General features: G+C 43.0%; 1 protein-coding gene across 1 annotated transcript in view; it reads right to left on the reverse strand.

The window, feature by feature from the left end:
• Positions 1–5,590, reverse strand: part of LOC117045522 (UPF0705 protein C11orf49 homolog) — a 71,659-nt gene extending 66,069 nt beyond the window's left edge. The window contains exon 1 of the mRNA XM_033147070.1: positions 5,504–5,590. Coding sequence (XP_033002961.1) covers positions 5,504–5,549 — 46 coding nt within the window. The 5' untranslated portion in view covers positions 5,550–5,590. The remainder of the gene's footprint in view (positions 1–5,503) is intronic.
• Positions 5,591–23,639: the final 18,049 nt, after the last annotated feature.

A 23,639-nucleotide genomic window follows, 5' to 3' on the forward strand; every position in this document is an offset into this window, starting at 1 on the left:
TTTCATGGGGGAACTTTTTTAAAAACAAAAACAGGAAAATTTGGGTAGGTATGTTTTCCCTCCCCCATTTTTTTCTGGTTTTACCCATCCCCCGCACCCTTCATATCTCTAGTTTTGTCCCCATCCACCTCTCTGTTGAGTTCTACAAAGCAACACTGAGACTACAGAGGAGCAAGCTGACAGCCAGTGCCACCTCTAGGCTGCTTGTAAGTTAGACTGCACACAAGTCAGAATGCAGGCAGGTGCCGGTTGGCTGAGGCTAGACTGGGAATGGCGAAGCAGTGTCCCATTTGCCCTAATGAACTAGTACCCACTATTTCCCCATATTTAACAGACTCAACTTTCTGGGTCCATTATACTTTGAATAAAGGCAGCTCTGCTCATGACATGGGAGCAGGATTCAATGCTTTCATATAGGATGGCAGTCTCCATATACAAGGGTAAGGAAGAAAGGTTCAGGACAGGTTGCACCACTCCCCATCCATCTATGCAGTTGATGGGGGGCAACTGCATTACCAATAAGAAACAGTCAGGTTTTTTTAAAGCCCCTTGCTCTTTAACAACTGAACATGAATGGCATAAATGAGAACACTGAAATCCAAACACAGGACAGCCTTGTTCGGTTAGATCAGTTGGTTACAGCGTGATGCTTATAATGCCAAGGTCACATGTCTGATCCCTGTATGGGTCATATTCCTGCATTGCAGAGAGCTGGACTAGATGATCCAGGAGGTCCCTTCCAACTCTATTACAGTATTGTACCATTCGGTATGAATGAGGTTCTAATGCAGAGGCGTGGAAAAGACCCAGGTGCCTCCATAGTCCAGGGAACTCAAAGTACAACCTTGATCTCCAGTCCCTGAAAATATTTCACAGAATGTGTAACAGAAAAATATTGCAGCACAAACTGACACAGGGGGTGTTCACTACAACAGGGTTGGGGTGGGGGGTTTTAAAGGACCCAACCTGCTTGGTTCCTTCTCATGTGTATAGCGGGGAGGGGGACGACTTAAAGATACTTTGCCTATCCCAAGAGAGAGGAGGCTGAGCTTGGAGTCTCTTCAAAGAACACCTGATACACAGCCTGGGGCAACAAACAGACTTCTGAATGAGATTAACATGATTTGGTTTCTCTAATCACAATTACCTGTAGTCTCACAGCCAGTTAATTCTATTAACAAGGCCTTGAGAAACACAATAAAGCACCTGGAGAAAGGCAGCCATTCTCTCCAAAGAATTTTGTTTAAACAAACCCAGGTCAATGCCGAAAGAGATTCAAAAGCACTTTCCCAAACATTGCTTACTTTTACTGGATTCATATTAATCAAACAAACCCTTAGTCAACAGCTTTTGTGAAAATCATACAGGCGCTCCCCCAAACCCCGGAAATAAAGTAACTCTTTAAAAAACAACATACCTGAGCATGATCTATACAACACAGGGACAGGACAACGAACTTATTACTGAACTGCCCAAATTCCAACAGACTTTTCAAACAGTTTCCAAAAAAGTATGAATTTAAATGTAGTAGCACAAGTAAAAGGGATGAATGGGCTAAATAGGTAAGTAGATCAAATCCATCCATTATTTAGGAGATTATGACCTAGATTTAAATGTATAATTGAGAACTAAAAGCAGACATTCAAGTTTAGGGGACAAAAGGCCAAGATGTGTATGGCTGGGAGGCCTGAACTCCAACATAATGACATGAAATTATTATTGTTTCCTCCCACATAACAAGACCCTAAAATCATCTTCCCAGGTGTCATGGCCAGATGAAGAGGGGAAGGCCAGTAGCTCAGTAGTACAACATGCACTTTGTATGCAAAAGGTCTTGTGTCCAGTCCCTAGCATCTCCAGGTCAAGCTCAAAACGTCCCCTGCCTGAAACCCTGAATAGCCAGTGCCAATAGTTTTGCTGACACTGATCTAGATTGACCAATGTTCTGACTTGATATAAGGCAGCATCCTATCACCCTTGTGGTGGGCGACTACTAGAGAAGCTGTATTTTCAGTGGTGGTATCTTCTGATGAATGCCTTCACTGGAGAGTCTTGCCTGGTGCCCAAGTTGTGGTCCTTTTAGCACCTTTTTATTTTCTAAATCTTTTCAATCTTAATAAAAGTAAGAATTATTGTTTATTAGTTTTTTTGCACTGTAGCTTTCCTCTGACACTATTTTCACTCTGGTTTTATTCTCCTATTGGTTTTAGTTTTACATTTGTGTTTTATGTCATAGTTTTGTACTTTTGGTCTTAATTTTTACTTGTAAACTGCTCAGAAAAGCTTTGTTTATTGGGTGGTATATACATGTTATAAATAAAACAAAAGGGTACATTCGTTTTAAAAATCAAACACACAGAATCATCATATGATGGCTGAGAAATTTGCTCTGAAATACTAGGGGATAGGGGATCTGGCTTCAATTGCATGTCCAGTCAACAGAGTTCTTGGTTGGCCAAATCAAAACATCTGAGCCTTTGTTTCCCACACATAAGATGTGGCATAACAATGACCAACTCTATTGGATGGAGGAAGATAATGAGCATTCAACTAATAAAAATAGCCAGTTTTATACTGAGTTAAACAAAATAACAGAGCTGGATGGTGCTTTCCCACAGACTGGCTTATCCAGTGCCTTCAAAGAAAGGCTTTTCCTTATGGGGCTGATGTTACTTATTTGCTTAAATGAGTAGATTTTGAATTGTGTTACTGGAAAACCAAGGGGTTATCTCCTGATAAGGAGCTTATCGGGAGTTCCTCAATGAAAAGTTCAGCAAGAACAAACAATTTTACCTAGAAGACAGCTTGCACACTACTGCCAATCTGCTCCTGCAGGTTGTAGTCGCAGCTCGCAGGGGAATATTGGGCTTGTTCTAACCTAAGAGCAGTCTCAGTTCCATGCAGGATCAGCAAAGACCTGGACAAAACCATATGTGAGCTAAGTATACCTTTTTTATCATTCTGCTCAATCCTCTGCAATGTGCAGCAGTTCCTTGGCAGGGAAGCCAATGTGGGGAGGGTTCTTTGAATATAGAAAAATAAATAAATAATTGGTGGCTTCATGCCATTTGTGATCAAAGAGATGTTTAAGAGACACAGCTCACACTTTCCTCTTTGCAGTATACTATAGTCCAATGAGAGATTTTACTTTCTTGGGCTCCATGATCACTGCAGATGCTGACAGCAGTCACGAAATTAAAAGACGCCTGCTTCTTGGGAGGAAAGCAATGACAAACCTAGACAGCATCTTAAAAAGCAGAGACATCACCTTCCCGTCAAAGGTCCGTATAGTTAAAGCTATGGTTTTCCCAGTAGTAATGTATGGAAATGAGAGCTGGACCATAAAGAAGACTGATTGCCGAAGAACTGATGCTTTTGAATTATGGTGCTGGAGGAGACTCTTGAGAGTCCCATGGACTGCAAAAACATCAAACTTATCCATCCTTAAATAAATCAGCCCTGAGTGCTCACTGGAAGGACAGATCCTGAAGCTGAGGCTCCAGTACTTTGGCCACTTCATGAGAAGAGAAGACTCCCTAGAAAAGACCCTGATGTTGGGAAAGATGGAGGGCACAAGGAGAAGGGTACGACAGAGGAGGAGATGGATGGACAGTGTTCTCGAAGCGACTAGTTTGAGTTTGGCCAAACTGCGGGAGGCAGTGAAAGATAGGCATGCCTGGCGTGCTCTGGTCCATGGGGTCACGAAGAGTCAGACACGACTGAATGACTGAACAACAACAACAACATAGTCCAGTTCTAATTGTTGGGATTGGGTATAGTCAAAGGAGAAACTATGCTATTTTCAAGCAGGAAAATTATGGTGATGATGCAAATACAGATTTTTTAGTATCTGAACTCAATGTTCCAGCAGGATTAAGTCCCTCAGTGGGAGGCCTGTAGACCACATCAGTCCTTCCAAACTTCTCCTCTTCCCTTATTTCCATTAATCTCATACTTTTGTTTGCTGTGATGCTTCCAGTAGCTGCTAACACCTAGCTCACTCAAGTTGCATTCTGCAACTCATGTAAAAGTGTATCACACAACACGTGCAGTTTCCTAAAGAAACACAGCAGCCATGGCAGACATTGGTAGCCACCAGGTCATGAGAGATTAACTATTCCCAGAGCCTATTCAGCATGGAAGACAATTTCCCAAAATTTATTTGAACATTAGTTTAGATTACAGGATTACATGTTTATAACATCTCTGCTATCCATAGGCATATTTTGTACTGCAAATACTTTATCTTCCATTGCTTCACACATTTCACATGCACTTTCAAGGACAGAAGAAGTGTGCCAAATTACTGATGTGTATACTATGAGGCAAAAGATGTGATCTTAAGATATATATAAGGAATAAACCTTGTTGAATCCAGTAGGGTTCACTTCCAAATAGCAATGCATAGGACTGTGCTGTAAGACACGCTTATCTGGGAGCAAACCCCATAGAACGCAACTGGATTTACTTTAGATTGTGCTACACAAATTTAAACCAGCAACTTCAAATCTTACCTTAGCGGCAAACTCACTAGATAGTCTTAGGCAAATCACTATCTCTCAGCAGCCCATCCAGAAAATAATATGATAACAGTAATACAGTTGTTGCAAAGATTAATGAGATAATATATGTGAAACACTGCGAAACACTTTGGAACACCCAGAAAGTGCTACGTAAATACTGTTGTTATATAATCTCAAAAACGCTAGAACACTTCTTGGGGTTTGTTTGTTTTTTAGTATAAAGAATCCTAACTTGACGCAAGAGGTTGCTTAGTTTAGCTTCGTTCCACCCTGATCAAAGGCATCCCTTTTCCTAAGGGATGAAAAAAATGCCCCAATGCGGTTAATAGACATTCCTGGTCCACTGTGAACAACATTCAGGAATCCCCGCCCCCCCCGCCCCCGTTTTAAACAATGTTATACTGAAACGTGTCTACAGCGCTTCCACCAGCCAACCCATTCACCGGTAATATTAACTGGCTGGAGAAGGAGATGAAAATCACCTTCTGTATTTGCATTACAAGCCCAAAGGATTTTTGCAGGTGTTTGAAATGGAAGACGACTAGCATTGTGTTGCTGGCTACGTCGGCTTTTGCTTTCAAGAATGAATGAACGCAGGTTTAAAAACACTGAAAGCAAGACTGGAAACCCCGCTGGCAACCATCCAACTCCCACCTCAAGTAAAGGAGGAAACGCTAGGGAGACTTTAAATCGCCTGCCCCACCCAGGACGCGCCGGGCAGCGGGAGAAAGGGGCGGGCCCCCCATTCACCCCGTCTTCCTTCCAACCTGTGTCCGGGGGTCTTGGGGTGACCAATGCCCCACCCACCCCAGTTAGGAGAAAAATGGGGCGGGCAGAAATCCGAAGAGCCTCCAGAAGGGAGGGGTGCAGGGAACCCGCCTGCCTCGGCCGCGCCGCTCCCTCCCTTCCTCCCTCGGCTGCTGCAGGGAAGGCGCAGCGGAGGCCACCTGCTCCGCGTGCCGCGCCCGCCGGAGCCTCACCCAGATACTCGAGCCCCGACGGGGAGAGGCGGTCGGCGTTCAGCATCCTGTCAAACCTCCTCCCTTCTTTTTTTTCCCCCACCGGTCTCTAGGACACCAGACGCTGCGGCTAGGAAAATGGTCTCCGGCGAGAAACAAGCTCCCTCGCAACTAGGATCCCCCTTAGAGGAAGAGGAACAGGAGCGGGGAGGGCGCGCCCGGAACCCCCCCCCCCCCTTCGAGCTCTCCCGTCCCACTGTTTAGCCAGGTGCCCAGTAAAGTGGCCTTTCGGGGTTGGGTTGGGTTGTTTGTTTGTTTGAGATTGCTATTAATAAAGGCGTCGATTTCAGAACCCCCAAAGCTCTGCAGAAGCACCCAGGGTTAACTACCTGCTTTAGATAATACTTCACCAGACCCCTTCTTAATAATAATAATAATAATAATAATAATAATAATAATAATAATAATAATAATAATAATTTATTATTTGTACCCCGCCCATTGTAGATGTAATGATGGCAGCAGCCGTCAAACATTGTTTCACTGTTCAATTAAAATTAAAAATAATCAAAATCTATAAACCACTTAAAGCAACAACTAAAAAAAGGCTAAACATCACAGAGCACAAGTCATATGATTAACAAATCAATACAGTGTTTATAAAATATAATTCCATTTTAACAACATTAACAAAATAGCAACCAAAAAATAAACCAAGCACTGAATTTCATACACACTCTACACACCCCGACTCATAATCTTTCACTGTTCAGCTCATTAAAATATACATAATGCCTATGGCAACTCCCTTCTGAAGGTTCCTCAGGCTAGTGGTGGGTCAGCAGCACAGGTGAGGCCATCCACCACCTCATGGCAAACAGAGTCTCTTTCCCCTCACAGTTCTTCCTCTGGAAATAGCTCCCTTATGAAGGTTGGAGGGTGGGGGCAAGGCAGGTGGAAAAAGACACTACCTGCTGGCCAGCACAGACAGTGCACAACAATGCATGTTGTTTAAGTAACTAGATTATTTAAACATGCAGCATGCAATAGCAGAAATAACAAGGGAGCTTCACAGTTTCACTTTAGTCCTAGAAACACACCCTCTTCCAATAATCTACCTAGGGATGCTCAGGATTTGGACCTGTGACCTTCTGCATGCAAAACAGAGGTTCTACTACTGAGCAAGGTCCCTCCCTAATATCTTACAGCAAATGTTAGAAAGTATGCAAGCCTTTATTTTCACTTTCCTAATTGAGACGTTACTAACATGTTTACCCTTGTCTACATCTTGGAGCAACCAGTTATCAAATGCCAACACAGGTTACTGCCTGCTGTTGTGTGTATATTTGCCCCCTGGTATTTGCATTGCTGTACTAGTTTAGCATTGCTTTGAAACAATTGACTACCCTTCCACACCTCTATTCTACACATCTCGGTTTCAATACAACAAAACATTTCTTCCAAAAAATGACACCCAGGTCTGTACTTTAAACAAAATACTATGAATGGTTCTGTTATACGGAGCTTTTAACAGTGTGGCTACAGTTGAAACAATGAATTGAAAAGAGATAACTGTTTTGGTTTGCTAAAAAATGTGTGCCTGGAGGAGCTATCTGATCATATGCAATACTTGTTGATCGGTAATTTAAGTAAAGTATTTTCCACAGTTCTCTCTAAGATTCAAGGTACTTTAAATTCCTTACCTTCAGAGCCCAAATCTCTAAAACTACATGAACAGCAGGACTACACCTGCAGGGGCTTTTACCCATACAGATGACACAACAGTACCAAAGCTGGTCACTCCACATGGCATGGTCAATTCCCAGTAACGAGGATAAGATGTTAAGAGTCTGGTGGTGGATTTCATGCTCTGCTACTGAAAACAGCAGAGCACAGTTCTAGACTATTTATTGTTGCTGTTTTATAGCTCTGTCTGTGAGTATGGTGCTTTTCATGTCTCTGTCCCAAGGAATTTGCAATCCAAAATTAGAGACAGGGGAACAACAGAGGAAGGGGAGGGTAGCAGAGGCAGGAGTAAACAAGGAAGCTTTGTGTGATGGTTAAAGTGACATGTGCTTAGGCTTAGTAACAGTTAATTAGTTTGCTATTTTCAAGATATTGCTATTTCATCTGTCATTATATGGACCGCTCAGTTATGCATGCTGTTTTGCATGTAGGTTTAAAAGCTACATTTGGAATTTCTGTGGGTATTTCTGTGGTCCTTCTTTTCTCTAGATCTTTTTTGCCCGAAATATATTTTGTTGCTTCTGTGAGGGTTTACACTCTCTTAAGACCAGCTAACGGGATAAAATCTTCCTTTCGCACACAAAGCCCATTTGTGGTTGTAATAATGATAAGTTTGAGCACTACTGGCGCCTGACTGTTAATGACTCAAAAGAGAACCAAATAAAAACAAGATGTTGCGTCTTGAGCCCTTCACACACTTTCTTCTGCTTTGTCACTTGCCCATTGGCCTGCCCCAGCTTGAAGCTGCTTATTACAAGATCCGCTACAGAGATCACCTGCTCTTTGGCAAATGAGGAGAGTTAAAAAAAAAACAAAAAAACTAAACTCTGGTAAGTACATGATGGGTTTTATTATAACTGTGTGTTTTCAGTAAGTCTATTTCTTAAAATGAGAAAAAAAATCAGTCCAAATCAATACATGGATTTGCATCTGAGAGCCAATTCACATTACATGACATCAGAGTTGTGCTGATTCACATATGGAGAATTAGTTCACTCTTAGTATATAGGAAATCAATCACAGGATTGATGTGATGGCAAAGACAGTAAAATACTTAGCATGTACAAGGCAATTCCTAACTATACTTACCCAAAAGAATGGGCAACACTTTTTGTTAGGCTTTCTGTGAGAAACACCAGGGTTACACCGTTTCCTGCGGAAAATGTGGGATCGTTTGGCACCTTTATTATACACCTTTAGGCAACAGGCAAAAATATTCCTCTTAAACCAGGCCTTTGGCTGATTAATATTCTACAGCCTTTTAAATCTGTTTGTGGGAGGGGGGTGATTGGTTTTGTATAGTTTTGTTCTAATTATTTATTTGCACTTTTATCCTGTATTTTTATACTGTGAACCACCCTGAGATCTTCGGATGAAGGGCAGTATATAAATTTAATAAATAAAGATATACATGCAGTGCTTTTTTTCTAGAAAAATAGATGCCGGTACTCACCATGAAGTTGTCACAGTAAGCACCACACTTTTTAACAACAACAAAAGAGGTGCCGGTACTTTTGAGCATTCCCCTGGAAAAAAAAGTGTTGTATACATTTATCTTTAAACACCTCACTACAGTCATACCTTGGTTCTCGAACGCTTTGGTGCTCGTACGTTTTGGCTCCCGAACGCCACAAACCTGGAAGTAAGTGTTCCGGTTTGCGAATGTTTTTTGGAAGCTGAACGTCCAATGCGGCTTCCGCTTGAGTGCAGGAAGCTCCTGCAACCAATCGGAAGCCGCGCCTTGGTCTTCGAACTGTTTCGGGAGTAGAACAGACTCCCAGAACAGATTAAGTTTGACAACCAAGGTACCACTGTACAGGCTTATGGAAACCATGACCCAGTCATGGTTCCAGTTCCCATACGCAGGCATAAGCCTGGATGATGTCTCCACTTTATGTATTTGCTGCACAAAACTCCAGTGTAATGTGAGCATTTCCCATGGCATTCCTTTAGGTCTCACTGAAAGAGCAAGGGGGGTGCTTCACTGAGTAGAATGGTGGTTAATGGCCACACGTGCAGAAGGCTGTACAGAGTGGCAATGCAGGGATATGTCTGGAATTTGCTCAAATAAGACATAATAAAGACTGCATACCAATAAGAACATATGCTTAGACATCCTGATCTTCATCTTGTTGTGGTTTGTGGGTTTTTTGCACTGTTTCTTCTGTTAAGTCACAATCTTAGCTCTATGGGATTTTTGGCCCATGAATGCATTCCTTTTTCTTTTTCTGTTTTGTGCCCTGCTGTTTGGCACAACCAAACCTAAGTAGAAAACTCTTTTTACTCATTAACTGAAGTTCCTTAAACACCAGTTCCTCATCCACAGCAGTAGGGTGAATGACACATAGAGAATAACAACTACGAATTAACATCATGCAACCATTCCAAGGGAAACGTCTTGTTTCAAAAAGGCTCAGACTCTGGAACATTTTCATCTGGCTCACACCACCTTCAGTCAGATTAAAACATTTGATTTGCCTAGGTCTCTGGCAATTATTGCTATAGTAGCTACATAACTGTGCTGGAAGAAGCAGTTTTCAAAGTCTGTACTATAGCAAATTCCAAATATTTTACAGCACCACAAATAGCCATAGAAATTGTAATAAATATTTAGGGATACTTTCCCCCCCAAATTTGACTGTGCTTTTCAGATGACCCAAAACAACATTTTCAAAATCCTTCTCTGAAACTACGAAGGCTGGAAGCGTTTTGCACACACCCCAAGTGGTGAGAGTCTTCAGGGATGCCTGCATATATCTAGAATTTGGTTCCCTTGCTAATGGAGACATATGGCTTAATGTACACATATATACAACCTAGGCATAGGATGGAAGGGTTCACAGCATTAACACTCCAACAGATCTTGTCTCCTCATTAGGTTAATAGGGCTTCCCACAAGGGCATAACTTTGGGTTCAGCACAGCTGAGTCAAGCCTCTCTCTTCCAGCCCAGCCAAATGCAGGAACACATAGCCCCACTTGGCCTATCCTTATCATTCCTAGGATACCATGGCATTCAGCATGGTGCTGTGGGAATTCCATCCATTTGTCTCTATGGCAACAGGGCCCACTCTTTAAGATGCTAGTGACAGACGCTTAGCTGAGTGGCTAAGGCTAGGAACTGGTCCAAGTTGTTCAACAGGTTTCTTCTTCTAGATTCGAATCACAGATTCAGAATCACAGGCCAGGAAGGGACCCACCATTATTCACTCTAATCCTATAACAATAGTAGCATACCATTTTTCCATTGGTGCTCCAGAATTCATCTGCACTGCACCTTGCTAAACTTACAGTTAAGACAAATTTGTTTTCAGAAAGACGACTTTCTCTTAAAGGCTTTATGACATACATATATGAAGCACTCGTTGAAGATTTGAAGCACTCGTTGCACATATTTTATATTGCCTTATCATCTTAGATACAGTGAGCTTCAATGCATGCTGGCACAACCCTAAATAATGTACCGTATACACCCTATATAAGCCGACCCAAATATAAGCCGAGGCACCTAATTTTCCTACAGAAACCTGGGAAAGCTTATTGACTCAAGTATAAGCCGGTTCACCTTTGCCGCTGTGGAGGAGGAGGAAGAGGAACGAGCAGCCCGAAAGCAGCCCTTTGGGCTGCTCCTTCCTCTTCCTCCTTTGCCACTGTGGAGCTCACCCCATCGCGGGGTTTCGAACCATCATTCTTCTGATCGGCAAGCCCCAGGGCTCTGTGGTTTAACCCACAGCGCAATGTTCCCTTGTGTTATATAGAGAAGGCTGGGGTCCTGTCCTGTTAAGCAGGAGCCAGGGAAAGTGAGCACCTGTGGGGTTTTAATACTTCCTTAACTGATAGGTTTTCTGCCTTCTGGGGTCTAAAGTTTGCATTTATTCGAGCAGTTCAGGAATGGAACAAGCTGCCTGGGGAGAGAAAAGAACCGCCGTTCTTGTACCCTTCTTAAGGAATGGTTGACTGGGGTGAGTGGGTGGTGGCACGAGCGGAGAGAAAGGGCTTCTTTCTCGCCGCCTCCACCGCGCGCCTCACTCAAGTATAAGCCGAGGGCAGCTTTTTCAGCACAAAAAATGTGCTGAAAAACTAGGCTTATACTCAAGTATATACAGTAAGTCCCACTGAGTTCTATGCAGCTTATTTCCTTGTTTCTGTTTATAGCATTGGAAATTTAGAGTGCAACCCTACACTTGAGATATACAGAATACTGGTTCAGGGGCTATAGGTTATAGTGGAAGCTCTGTTATGTCCTACTGTGTAATGGTAAAATTTGCATTCTTTGCTTCACCCATTTTTGCCTCTTGCCCCGCTCACCCCCTCCATCTGAAAAGTGTCCTGCTTTGGAGCAACCTAAGAGTACTGTGAATATGCCCAGATGCCACCTAGGGTGACAAATCCTGGAGCAAGGGGCATTATATCCTTTTGACCTTGCTCCGTCATGCTTTGTGTAAGTGATACAGTATTCTAGAAGGAGAGCCATAATTACGGTTCTGGCCTCTTGAGCCAATTGCGCCTTGGCATACCTTCTAGCTCATGTTTGCTGTACCCATGCTAACCACAGCGATCTAAACTGGGCCTGCAACACCCACTTTTTACTTTTGCGGTTCTCTAGGAAAATTCTAGGAAGCACACACTGCAACCATAGTGACTCTTGGTCAATACATATAACCGCAAGCTGTTGTTGCAAGACAAGAGCAAGCAAGCGGGATGTGATGCATAGATAAAGGTGGATGTAGATTTTTAATGGTATTTTTATTTATATGAATTCTCTGAAAGTTAGATTGTAATGTCGATCAGCTACAACAGAAGAAACAGAAGAAGCAATAAATATTTAATGTGATAAGATGTCTCACCTCCCATATTCAGACACAGATTTACAGACATGCTGCAGACCACAAAGCTCATAGACCACTGGTGGTCCATACCCCACATTTTGGGAATCCTTTAGGACTGCCATACGTCCGAATGTTCCTGGACATTACTGGGATTTCAAAGGCGGAATAGACGTCCAGCCCAACAATTTTGAGCTCAACAAGCTTTGGGGTGTCCTGGTTTTTACTTTTTGAAATGTGACAACCCTAAATCCTTAGACTAAGCAATTAGAAAAACAGGACAAGCTGCTTGCTCTGCACCTCCATCCCCATTTGCCAATTGGGACAGAGCGAATTTCTCTTGACCTCCCCCTCCTCCCACAATGCAGTTGTAGCAAAATGCAGGCAGGCACCATAATGGCTCAGTCTGGGCAGTGGCTGTTCAATTGTTCAATCTGTGGGACAACTGCCTCACCGCTGCCATGGATTCCCATGCAAACAGTGTGTGTCCCCTCCCCCCATCATAATTAATCACTATTTTCTTATCACTTAATCATAACAATAATCAAGTTACAAATGCTGAACCAGGGCTAGTTCCATGCTAGTTGTGAAGAAAACATAATCCTGTTGCTCTGGATAAATCACATGAATTGTTTTAAGACATCAAAAAATCAGATCAGGTATGATGCCTCCCTTGTCCCAGACATGGTGTGTAACAGACCAGGATCTGAGCTATAAATCTCTTTGATTTTTCAAGGTGGGGGGAATCCTGCAAAAAGTAGGGAATTGTTTCATTTCTCCCAGGATTAATTGGCCCATTAGAAGGGACACACATCTGGCCTCACCATGGATGATAAAGGCAGGTACACACTCTGTATTCTGGCCCAATCAAAACAAACACAAATATCTCGGTTCAAGCTAGGTCAGGAAAGAGATCAAGACAGACAAAAATGCCTCACCAAACAAATCTAGAGATCAAGGTGTGAACATAACATTGTTAAATATTTTAAAGGGTGTCTGTAAGGGGTGTCTTAAAAAGTTTATACATACTAAGGCAGGTCAAGATGACTTGAACACCCAGATTATCTTGATTCCTTGTTATTTTCTGAAATCTGTATTTTATATCTTTGTCCATTGTTTGTTTTAATCTAACTATAGTTTGTTTGATCATCTAAAGCCAGTCCAGCAGACAAATCATGGTTTGTTTTCTTATAGCAAACCACAATGTGAAGCCATGGTTTGTTTTAACTATGGTTTGGCATTATATCTGCTGGTCTGGTTTAACCATGGTTTATTTGGCCACATCAGACCCTCATCAATATACAAAAGCACAATGCAAGAACTGCTGGAAAAGAATTAAAGTTTTGGAGAAACTATCCACTCCTTGTTTGCTTATCTGTCAAATAACTCGTGGTTTGTTGAACAAGCCATGCTAACAACAATCCATGGCTTAGCATTTTTTGGCACATGGCAAACAAACCCAGTGCAACCTATTTCGGAGTAAAAGGTTCACACCTAGGGTGTGTTCACATTACTGCTTTAGAGCACAGTGAAAGTGTTCCCTGCACTTTCCCTTCAGCTGTTCACCTTAGCACAGCTTCAAAGGGTTCACACCAGGGAACATTGGTGAGAGTACTTGTTTTTACCCAATGCAAAGATGTTCACACCTTGGCTAGAAACAAATGGCTTAAGAGTTCCAAGTGTGAAGCTGGTTTGAGAAACAACACACCAAACAGCAGCATTTTACACTACACATATGCCTTTAGGATAACATCAAGTAAACACAGATTTAAAAACCACTGCAGGAAACCAAAAGAGTGCACACTAAACAGGGGTGTGAACACAGCCTTAGTGTTTGTAATACTGTGAAGAACTGGACTGCTGCAAACTAAGACTTAGGTCTGCACTTTGTCACGTGATAGAGTCCTTTCAAACTCAAGCTTGGAAGCTGAATAAAGTTTGGGCATATACAGTGGTACCTCGGGTTAAGAACTTAATTCGTTCCGGAGGTCTGTTCTTAACCTGAAACTGGTCTTAACCTGAAGCACCACTTTAGCTAATGGGACCTCCCACTGCCGCTGCGCCGCCAGAGCACAATTTCTGTTCTTATCCTGAAGCAAAGTTCTTAACCTGGAGTGTTATTTCTGGGTTAGCGAAGTATGTAACCTGAAGCGTATGTAACCCAAGGTACCACTGTATACTGAGAGAAGGGCACCAGTTAGCCCCAAGAAAATACCAATCTTGAGCACAAACTAATTCTATGTGCAAACAGGTCTCAATTAAAAAAAAAAAGTTTAGAAATTTCTGTCAGTCTCACCAAATCACTTCATCCCTGTATTACAGTCCCTCCGGAGCTAATATATTTAGAGCAAATAAAAATGTTTTTCTTTGTCATCTAGAGTTCAAAATCTTTGGGCTGCGTTCAGAACACAAGGAATCTGTATCCTGTGTCCTGCAATTCTAACAAGGCTACATTCTCAGAGCCATCTTGTCATGGCTGCTGATCACATTAAGCTCAGGGGAGGTCATCTTTTGGCCATGATGAGTTCAAGCTATGACAAAGGGAGAAGTGGATTTGGGGAGGAAGAAACTGAAGGAAAGTCTCTTGACAGTTTCTGTTCAAATTATCTGTTCTGTAAGGAAAAGGAAACATCTTTAAAAGTACTTAAGTACCAAGTGAGTGACCCTTCACTGCTGGAACGCTGCCTCCCTAATGATGCGGAGAAGAAAAACAGCCATTTCTGGCAGGCTTAGTCTCATGCCAAAGGGGGGGGGGGATTTAAAATGCCCGGTCAAAATAAATATTGCTTGGAAATCCTGGCATAGGAAATGTAACTGACAGCCAAGACTTAGCTCATCGGGGGGGGGGGGGCAACTGAGGAAAGCCTGTACTTCTCATCCCCCATTCCAGTATGTGGAGTAAAAGTCCCTGTAACTCAGCACTGTCTCTCTCTCTCCTCTTGTCCAGATGTGTGGATATGGATGTTTCTGTGTGTGATGTGAAAAAGAAACTGGGGAGAATGTGCTCCATCCTCTTGGGCAGTACTCATGTTTCCCAAAAGAACAGTTTTCAAACAGAAGCACGTTTTCAATATGCAGCCCGCAGAGTCTTAAAAAATTAATTACATCCTAAATTGTGCTGTGTGCCTGTGATGTGTCTTCAGAGAAAAACACTGAAGAGAGATAAAGAAGGCATGGGAAACATGACAGATCAGAGAGGATCAGTAAAAGTAAGATGTGGCAAGATGGGAAGGGTACCAAGGAAGGGGGAAAAGGCACTCCTTTTCTCTAAACACCTAACAACTTCCAAAAACTCTCTTTCATATGCTCCAAAAACCACTTTGACAGCAGTGCTTGGGCTAATACAAAAATATCAATTGTATGGTTTTTGTCCTTTTAAAATGTAAGTGATCTCTTATGCCATATATATTCTTGAGAGTAGTTAAAGAAAGGTGTTTGTTTTCCCTCTCCCTTGTAGGCTGATTTCCAGCTGCGGACATCTTCAACAAGGTTATAGTGTTATCTGGACAAAATGCAAAGGCCTAGAGATTTTGGAGCATTAACCATGGCTAGGGGAGTGAAGATGAGAAGCAGATGAGGCAAAAAGGTAGGATTGAGAATCAGTTACACAGGAGAGGAAAACAAATAAAATTTAAACCAACCTGAGGGCTTTTAAAAAACGGGTCTCCATATGATGAGGCTTTCTGGATTCCTCCACCCAACACCACCAGACATAAAGGAGAGTCTTTTGGTTTTTATATGATTTCTGTATTTAAACTTTGTAATGTATAGTTTTAACTACATCTAAGGGGGAAAAAACCTGAGAATCCTTATAGTTGCGAAGAGACTGAGGGCTCTTCATCCTGTGCCTAGAAAGCATGGGTTCAAGTGGTTTTCTACTTGCCTTGAGCTTTCTAGGCATGGGTCAGAGTGGTTTTGTCTTTGCCCCACTGCTTTCCCCTGGAAAACCCTCTTTTTACCACTAAGTTGGAACAAACAGCAATCTGTGAAAAACCCAATTTGTTCCAATTTAGCACTAAACCTTGGGTTTTCCGGGGGGGGGGGCGTTGGGCGTGAGTGACGGGACAAACGAAGGTGCGAATCAGCCCTTATACTTCACGGTTGGAAGGATAAATACCTACCATCTGTACCGGTAATCCTTGCTGCCCTTCCTACATTTGAACATGTATCTTATAATCATCAGTCTTGTTTGGATATCTATTTGGACATAGAGACTGCTTATATTAATATATATGTTGGAATTAGGATTTATGAATAACACTTGTCGGTAATATGAGCTGACACCTCAGAGTGGTGCGAGATTCCAGGGGTCCAGGTGCTTACCCAGGGTCTATATCTCCTTTTGGAAATGAGGCACAGCAAAGACTACCCATGTTGTGTTCTGCCCCCTCCTTGTCGCTGCTAACCCAGTGAAACTATTTCCCCCCCAGCCTACATCATCCAGACCTGAAATCCTAAACCAGGGGTCCCCAAACAAAGGCCTGTGGGCCAAATACGGCCTGAGGGACTCAGTTATCTGGCCCACGGCGACCCCCGCCGCCTGCTGCTGCCGCCCGCTCTTACCAGCATGGCATGGCTGCCCACTTCCAGGCTGGCGGAGCACTGGAAATAGCTTGTGCACAAGTGTCATTTCTGGTGCACTTCCAGGTTTGAGGAGGCCTGTGCACATGCGCACAAGCTATTTCCAGTGCTCCGCCGACCCAAAGTGCGCCGGAAATGACACTTGCGTATGCACACAAGCTATTTCCGGTGCTCCGCTGATCCGGAAGTCCGCCGGAAATAGTGTGTGCACACATGTATGGGCGCTCTCTCTCCTGCCCTCTGGCCCGCCACACGATTGGCGCTGGAGGAACTGGCCCGAAGCCTGGTAAGTTTGCCGACCCCTGTCCTAAACCTTTCTTGTCTCTGCCCACAAACACACAGCTGGAGGAAGGCCCCCACACCTCCTTTTCTGGTACCTCTCCACCCTCTTAATGGCTTCCTTGATGGGTTAATGACTGGCCACCACGCACCTTTGTTCCTCCAATGGCCCACACTCAACTAGCTCTGCCAATAAGCCAAATGCAGGGGTTTCCATGTTTAGTCAAACCCTGATTAATTCTAACTTTTGCTAAATCTAAAAATTATGGATGACTTGCACCCACAAACTCTGAAACCTGGAATCTATAACAATATATATACTTTAAAAATAAAATATAAAATAAGGGAAACATAGGATGCCTTAAAACTGACCAAACAAAGCCAAGCCCAACAAACTATTCAAATCTTTAAAATCTCACAAACACCACAAAATGTAAATGACAGTGAAATATTTTTTCATTAATAATGAGTTCTCAACTTTGGTGAAAGAGATCAAATACAAATCTAAACGGTGTGACTTGAGACCATATTTATTATTTACCAGCACATTGATATGCTCTGTATAGAACAAAGCAAAAATGACACAACCTCTTCGCTTAGATCAGACAATCCACAAATTTAAAAATGCAACGGATATGCACATAGAGCTCTAGAAGTTTAGAGTATAAAAATTCTTGTCCTAAATATGCTGTTTCAACCCCACACAATTTAATGTGCAGGGTGTTTTTTAAAAAAGCCTTGCTTCTCCTCATTTTTGTTTACCATCCTCCTTTTCAAAAGTAACCAGGATCTTTGTACTATAATCCTCAAACTGCATGCAAAATGCCAGCAATTATTCCAATGCAAACTCCACACAACTTGCAGGAAATAAATTACTATTTGATTCCAAGGCTGGGGAACCCTAAGACTGATGTATACAGTAAAGAGATGGGAAGTCAGTGAAAATTTGGCAGAAGGAATGTGATTGCTTGGGACGAGTTTACCTTACCCCTCATGTGCCCACTCAACTACTTTGGTTGGCCGGATTCAGTTGACACTGCTGCAGGTGTCACATTTGTAGGAACTCGATTGTTGGGTGTGGCAGCACCTGCACTTTGGAACTCCCTGCCTATTGAAATCAAGCAGGTGCCTTCACTGTACAGTGGTGCCTCGCAAGACAAAATTAATTCGTTCTGCGAGTGCTGTCATATAGCGAAAATTTCGTCTTGCGAAGCACCAACGGGGGAAGAGCAGTTTGACGGGGGGGGGGGGGAATTGTCTTGCGAGGCAAGCCCATAGGAAAATTCGTCTTGCGAGACAGCCTTTCGCTAGTGAATGCCTTTTGTCTAGTGAGTTTTTCGTCTAGCGAGGCATTCGTCTAGCGAGGTACCACTGTATTCTTTTTGTTATGTATTAAGTTTGACTGCAGTACTCATTCTGGCCACTGGGGCTGCAGTTCTCACTGCCCACCGTGGCTGCAGTTTTCACTCTGGTCCACAACAAGCAAATGAAGGATTGACAGTGCCGTTCACGGATTAGGTAACTAGAGGGAGTTTGTTACTGTTGCAAGTTACTTAGTACTATATAAGCCAGGCGGCTAAGCTGTTGTTCAGTCCAGGACTCAGAGCTGAAATAAAGAGCTGGTTGTTTTAAGAGCGGTGTCTTTCACCCATCTTTCCCACAATTTAACACCCCCATTTTATTTTATTTTACAAAACTACAAAATACAAAAATCTAACTATCCTTATCTTATTCATAACATTATATTGGGGCCTCCTCACATCCTCTCTTCTGCGTAACAAAGTCAGTAGCTGTGCCAACATTGGAGGAAGAACTGGAAACAAAAAGAGGCTGTGCGGTGTATATATAAGAGAAAAGAAGATGAGGATGAAGAGGGGAAACACTGTCCAGAAATGGCTTGAGGTTCCAGTAAACTGATGATTCAAATGAGCCTAATGTCATTTCTTCCATGTTTTGGGAGCTTATAATTTTCGTATAGACAGGGCATCTATGCAAGTGTCATACACCTTGTGTACCAATATGGCACTGAACAGCATACAGTTTAAAAGGGACAAGAACATGGATGCAAAGAGACAAGAGAGCATAAATTGGAGAGAAACAAAAGGGAAGGGAAGGACGAGCCATCCAACACAGCTCCAGGCAAGATTTCTTGGACAGCAGATGCCAAGATCAGTTTTATTTATTCCATTGGTTGGTTGACCACAGGAGATCAGGGTCCCATTTCCACCTGAGGATCAAAGAACTGGCCATCGCTCCTGAAGTTGCACATTAGGCTGCTGGGAGAGGAGCCATCATCATTCAGTAACTATTCCCTGTTGTGGGCTAGGTTGTTACGGTTGATAGCCTTGGGAGCAAAGTAATCGTACTGAGACCTACTTGTAGTGATTACACTGTAAAGTTTGGTTGTATCATTTTCCTTTTGTGGTCTGGATTTCTGTTCCTGATTACATGGTCTGGTTAACCTTCACACTGACCCGGGTCAGTGCTTACACCAGAGAACCACATGCAAACGTCCTGTTAGGCAAAGAATCCACCCAGTTGCAATTGATCTGGCTCCAGCCACACAGATGTTATTTGAAAGTGGGGTGGTGTTCATTACACATGCATTATACTGACTGGAGAACAGAACCGGGTGGGGTATATAAGGCTGGTGGACATGAAGAACCTGACCATTGTAAGTATCTAGCCACTTGCAGCTTAGGATAGGGCACTTTGGTGCTGGGCTTCTCTTTATCAGGGCACTGAAATACCTCAAGATCCCTAAACTGGCTAAGGTGGCCATGCCTGAACAACCTTCCTGGGGGTGATGAATCTATCGAATTTCTACAAACTAGATGTTAGCAGAAGATATTTACAGTACTTGCCGATTGTCTGTGGGTTAACTTGTGGTTAACTCCATGGCTTAAAATAAACCATTGCTTAACACTGTGTGTGAAATATTGTTATCTAAACTTTCCCATCTGTTACATTCTGGACTGAAAATAAAGGATTCCAATATTTTAAAAAGATCCACAGGTGATCTTGAGGTCACTGCCTTCAGTGCCAGGCAACCTTAGTAGCGGCTAAAGGACAAGTTGGCTCAAATCATAAATAAACATTGAGTTAGGCTAGAGCCAACAGAGAGAGAGAGAGAGAGAAACACACCTCTTAGGCCTTTATTCAATAAGCATGTAGATAAAGGAAGAGCCAATCAATATGACACACAAAGGCTCAGAAAGCCCTTTAACACCATCCTCATCAACGGCTCTAGGAAAAATCAAGTTATGGCATAGAAAGGAAAGTGCTTTTGTTAAGCACATATATCCAGGCATAACTGTATTTGCACTACTTTCTGTACTGGAAATACATTAAACACAAGAACATAAAAAGATACCTGCTGGATCAGGCCCATGGTTGACCTTGTCCAGCATCCTGTTCTCACACTGGCCAACCAGATGCCTGTGAAAAACACGTAAGCAGGGTTCGAAAACAAAAGCACGCTCCTCTCATGTGGTTTCCAGCAGCCTATACTCCATGAATTTGTCTTACCATCTTTTAAAGCCTTGTAAGCTGGTGGCCATCACTGCTTGCTGTGGGAGTGACTTCCATAGTTTAACTATGTGCTGCATAAAGAAGTACTTTATCTGTCCTGAATCTTCCACCATTCAGCTTCATGGGATATCCACAAGTCCTAGTGTTACGAAAGAGGGGGGAAAACTTTTATTATCTCTTCATTTTTTCCATGTTGTGCATAATTTTATAGACTTCTACCATGTTACCTCATACTCATCTTTTATCTAAACTAAACAGTCCCAAATGCTGCAACCTTTCTTCATAGTAGCTGAACTTAAGGATTTCAGGCTGTTCCCACTTCCCTGCAAGTATGAACCATTGAACTCAAGTGAAAAATTCTACCAGGATATCAACAACTTCCATTTGACCATCAACCGGCAACTGGCACCCACTGAAACTAACAGGGTGGAAGGCAGAGAAGCCATAAGTAGTTAGAGTCACAGCCAATGACACACAGAGCCAACTCATTCCAGTGTTTTGCCCATCCTTCTCCCTGCTGAGTTCTTCTAGACTGACATTGAGAGTAAGGAGGAGGAATCTGACAAGCAATGCCACTTCCAGGAGGCAGCCAGGTGGAGTCTGGCAGATGGCACGGTCAGATTGGTGGAGCAGTGCCCCATTTGCCCTAATGGACCAATCTCCAGTGCCTGAGCCTGGGCCATTCCACACAGCTGGTCCATCACCTTCTGGACACTACAGAGGCAAAGCGATAGGTCACTTGCTCATCAGGATTGGCTGGACACCATAATGCAACCATGCAATGGGCATATAAACACTATCTTATACAGTGCTACCTTGATCCCCAAATGCCTTGGTAGTCATACACCTTGGTTCCCAAACGCTGAAAACCCGGAAGTAAGTGTTCCGGTTTTTGAATGTTTTTCGGAAGCCAAATGTCCAATGCGACTGTTGGCTATTGTTTCCAGGGCGTCTGCACCAATCAGAAGCCATCCCTTAGTTTTCAAACATTTTGGAACAGATGAAGTTAGAGAACCAAGGTACCACTGTATTTGGTGCTTTTGCTTTTGCTATTTGTTTAGCGTTTTTGTTTTTGAGGCTTTTTTGGTTAATTTGTTTTTGTGACAACAAATACTGTCTTATTTATTTTATAGTACAGTACATTGATTATTGCTTTCATTTTATGGATCAATGGCCATGTTAGATAGTAAAATTAATGTTAAATTGCTGTTTTGGGGGTTGTTTTTTTAAAGTCTGGAACAGATTAATCCATTTTACATTACTTTCTATGAGAAAGTGTGTCTTGGTTTTGGAACGCTTTGGTTTTGGAATAGACTTTCAGAATGGATTAAGTTTGAGAACCAAGGTACCACTGTATTGGAAACAATCTGACTGCTGCACACGTCTACCTGTTTTTCTTCAAACTACTTCTCAAAGCAAACCAAATGATCCATTATCGATAGCCAAGGGGTATTTAAACACATTTGTTCCAGTCCCTAGGATAGCAATCACACCCTAAAGAAAAACCTTAGGCATTGTATAACTACAATATACACCAAATGAATTGAGGAAACAGATCAATAAGGTTTTGCCTATGACTGGAAAGGCCCAGAACAAGAACTGCTGGAACACATTTTGTTGTCACCTCTCAGATAAAACTGCTCCGGCATATTATCAATTATCAGTAGCCCAACCTGGATCGTATTTCTCTCATGCAGGTCTTGGCATGTCCTTGGTTATAGGCCATCTAAACTGACTTCTTGCCCACAGCCACAGGCTACTTAAGACAAGGGGCCTAACCCTAGAGATTAGGCCCTCCAACAAATCCGGACACCAATTCTGTCCAAGTAATGATGTTACATGACTGAATAACATTGGCCATACAATGAAGAGCTAATTCCTTACAAAAGGAAGCTGTCATCTGTGCATAATGGGGGCCTGAACTGCACACACCTCAGCTTAACTGGGGCTTGCATTTTCAAATCAGATGGAAGCTGGTCTGAGAAGCAACACATGTAATAGGAGTATTTTTCAAAAACTACAGGGTACATTTGGATTCTGGCTAATATGTGTAAGGTAAAGGTAAAGAGACCCCTGACCATCAGGTCCAGTCATGTCCAACTCTGGGGTTGCGGTGCTCATCTCGCTCTATAGGCCGAGGGAGCCGCTGTTTGTCCGCAGACAGCTTCCGGGTCATGTGGCCAGCATGACAAAGCCACTTCTGGTGAACCAGAGCAGTGCACAGAAGCGCCATTTACCTTCCTGCTGGAGCGGTCCCTATTTATCTACTTGCACTTTGACATGCTTTCGAACTGCTAGGTGGGCAGGAGCTGGGACCAAGCAAGGGGAGCTCACCCCGTGGCAGGGATTCGAACCACCGACCTTCTGATCAGCAAGCCCTAGACTCTGTGGTTTAACCCACAGCGCCACCTGGGTCCCCAATATCATGTGTACTCAGCTTCAAACACCAGAGGTGGCAGTGCACTGGAGCTGGAGTAAAAGGTTGTGGCGGTTCGCTCAACCTGCACAGGTCCCCCAGACGTTTAACGGTCCGTTGATACCTGCACTCACCACTTTATTACTTAACCGCTGCCACCAACCAGTTTGTCTGGTATTTACTTCACTCAGTTCAGTCAAGGAGAATATTGGAACAAAACTGTTTTATTTGAAGTTTAGTACATAAGCATGTGGTTTCTGAATAAACAGTACTTTCTTGGTTGTGTTCTTGTTAACAACAGTGCCCAACAAATTCTCCCACCCCTTCTCCTACTCCTTCCCTTGCCACCCTTCTACCAGGCTCTCAATACCCACAACAAGCCCCCTAGCTAAAGACCAACGACAAGCCTAAAGACTAAAGAACCAAAAGACTAACCAAAGACCAAAGAACCAAAGAACTAAGAACCCCCTTCCTTCCCCGGGAGGGGTTTATATAGCCCACATAACTCCGCCCCCTCAAGGTTCTTACTGGTTATCCCCTTTTAACACCTTCTATGCCAATCCGAAGTTTGGGTGAACGCCACATACCTCCCCCCTTTAGAAAGTTTGATTCAGGAGGGTTCACTTTGCCAAGTGACCTCCTGATCAACTGTCAGTTGCTACACATAAACATACCTCATTATTCATGGATGTCCACCCCCCCAAAACAACATATATACAATTTTACTACGGTTATTTTCAGTAGTTCACTCTTCTTCTTCCATTTCCGGTCTCCTGGAT

The sequence above is a fragment of the Lacerta agilis genome, chromosome 1 (assembly GCF_009819535.1).
Source record: "Lacerta agilis isolate rLacAgi1 chromosome 1, rLacAgi1.pri, whole genome shotgun sequence".
Taxonomy (NCBI): Eukaryota; Metazoa; Chordata; class Lepidosauria; order Squamata; family Lacertidae; genus Lacerta; species Lacerta agilis.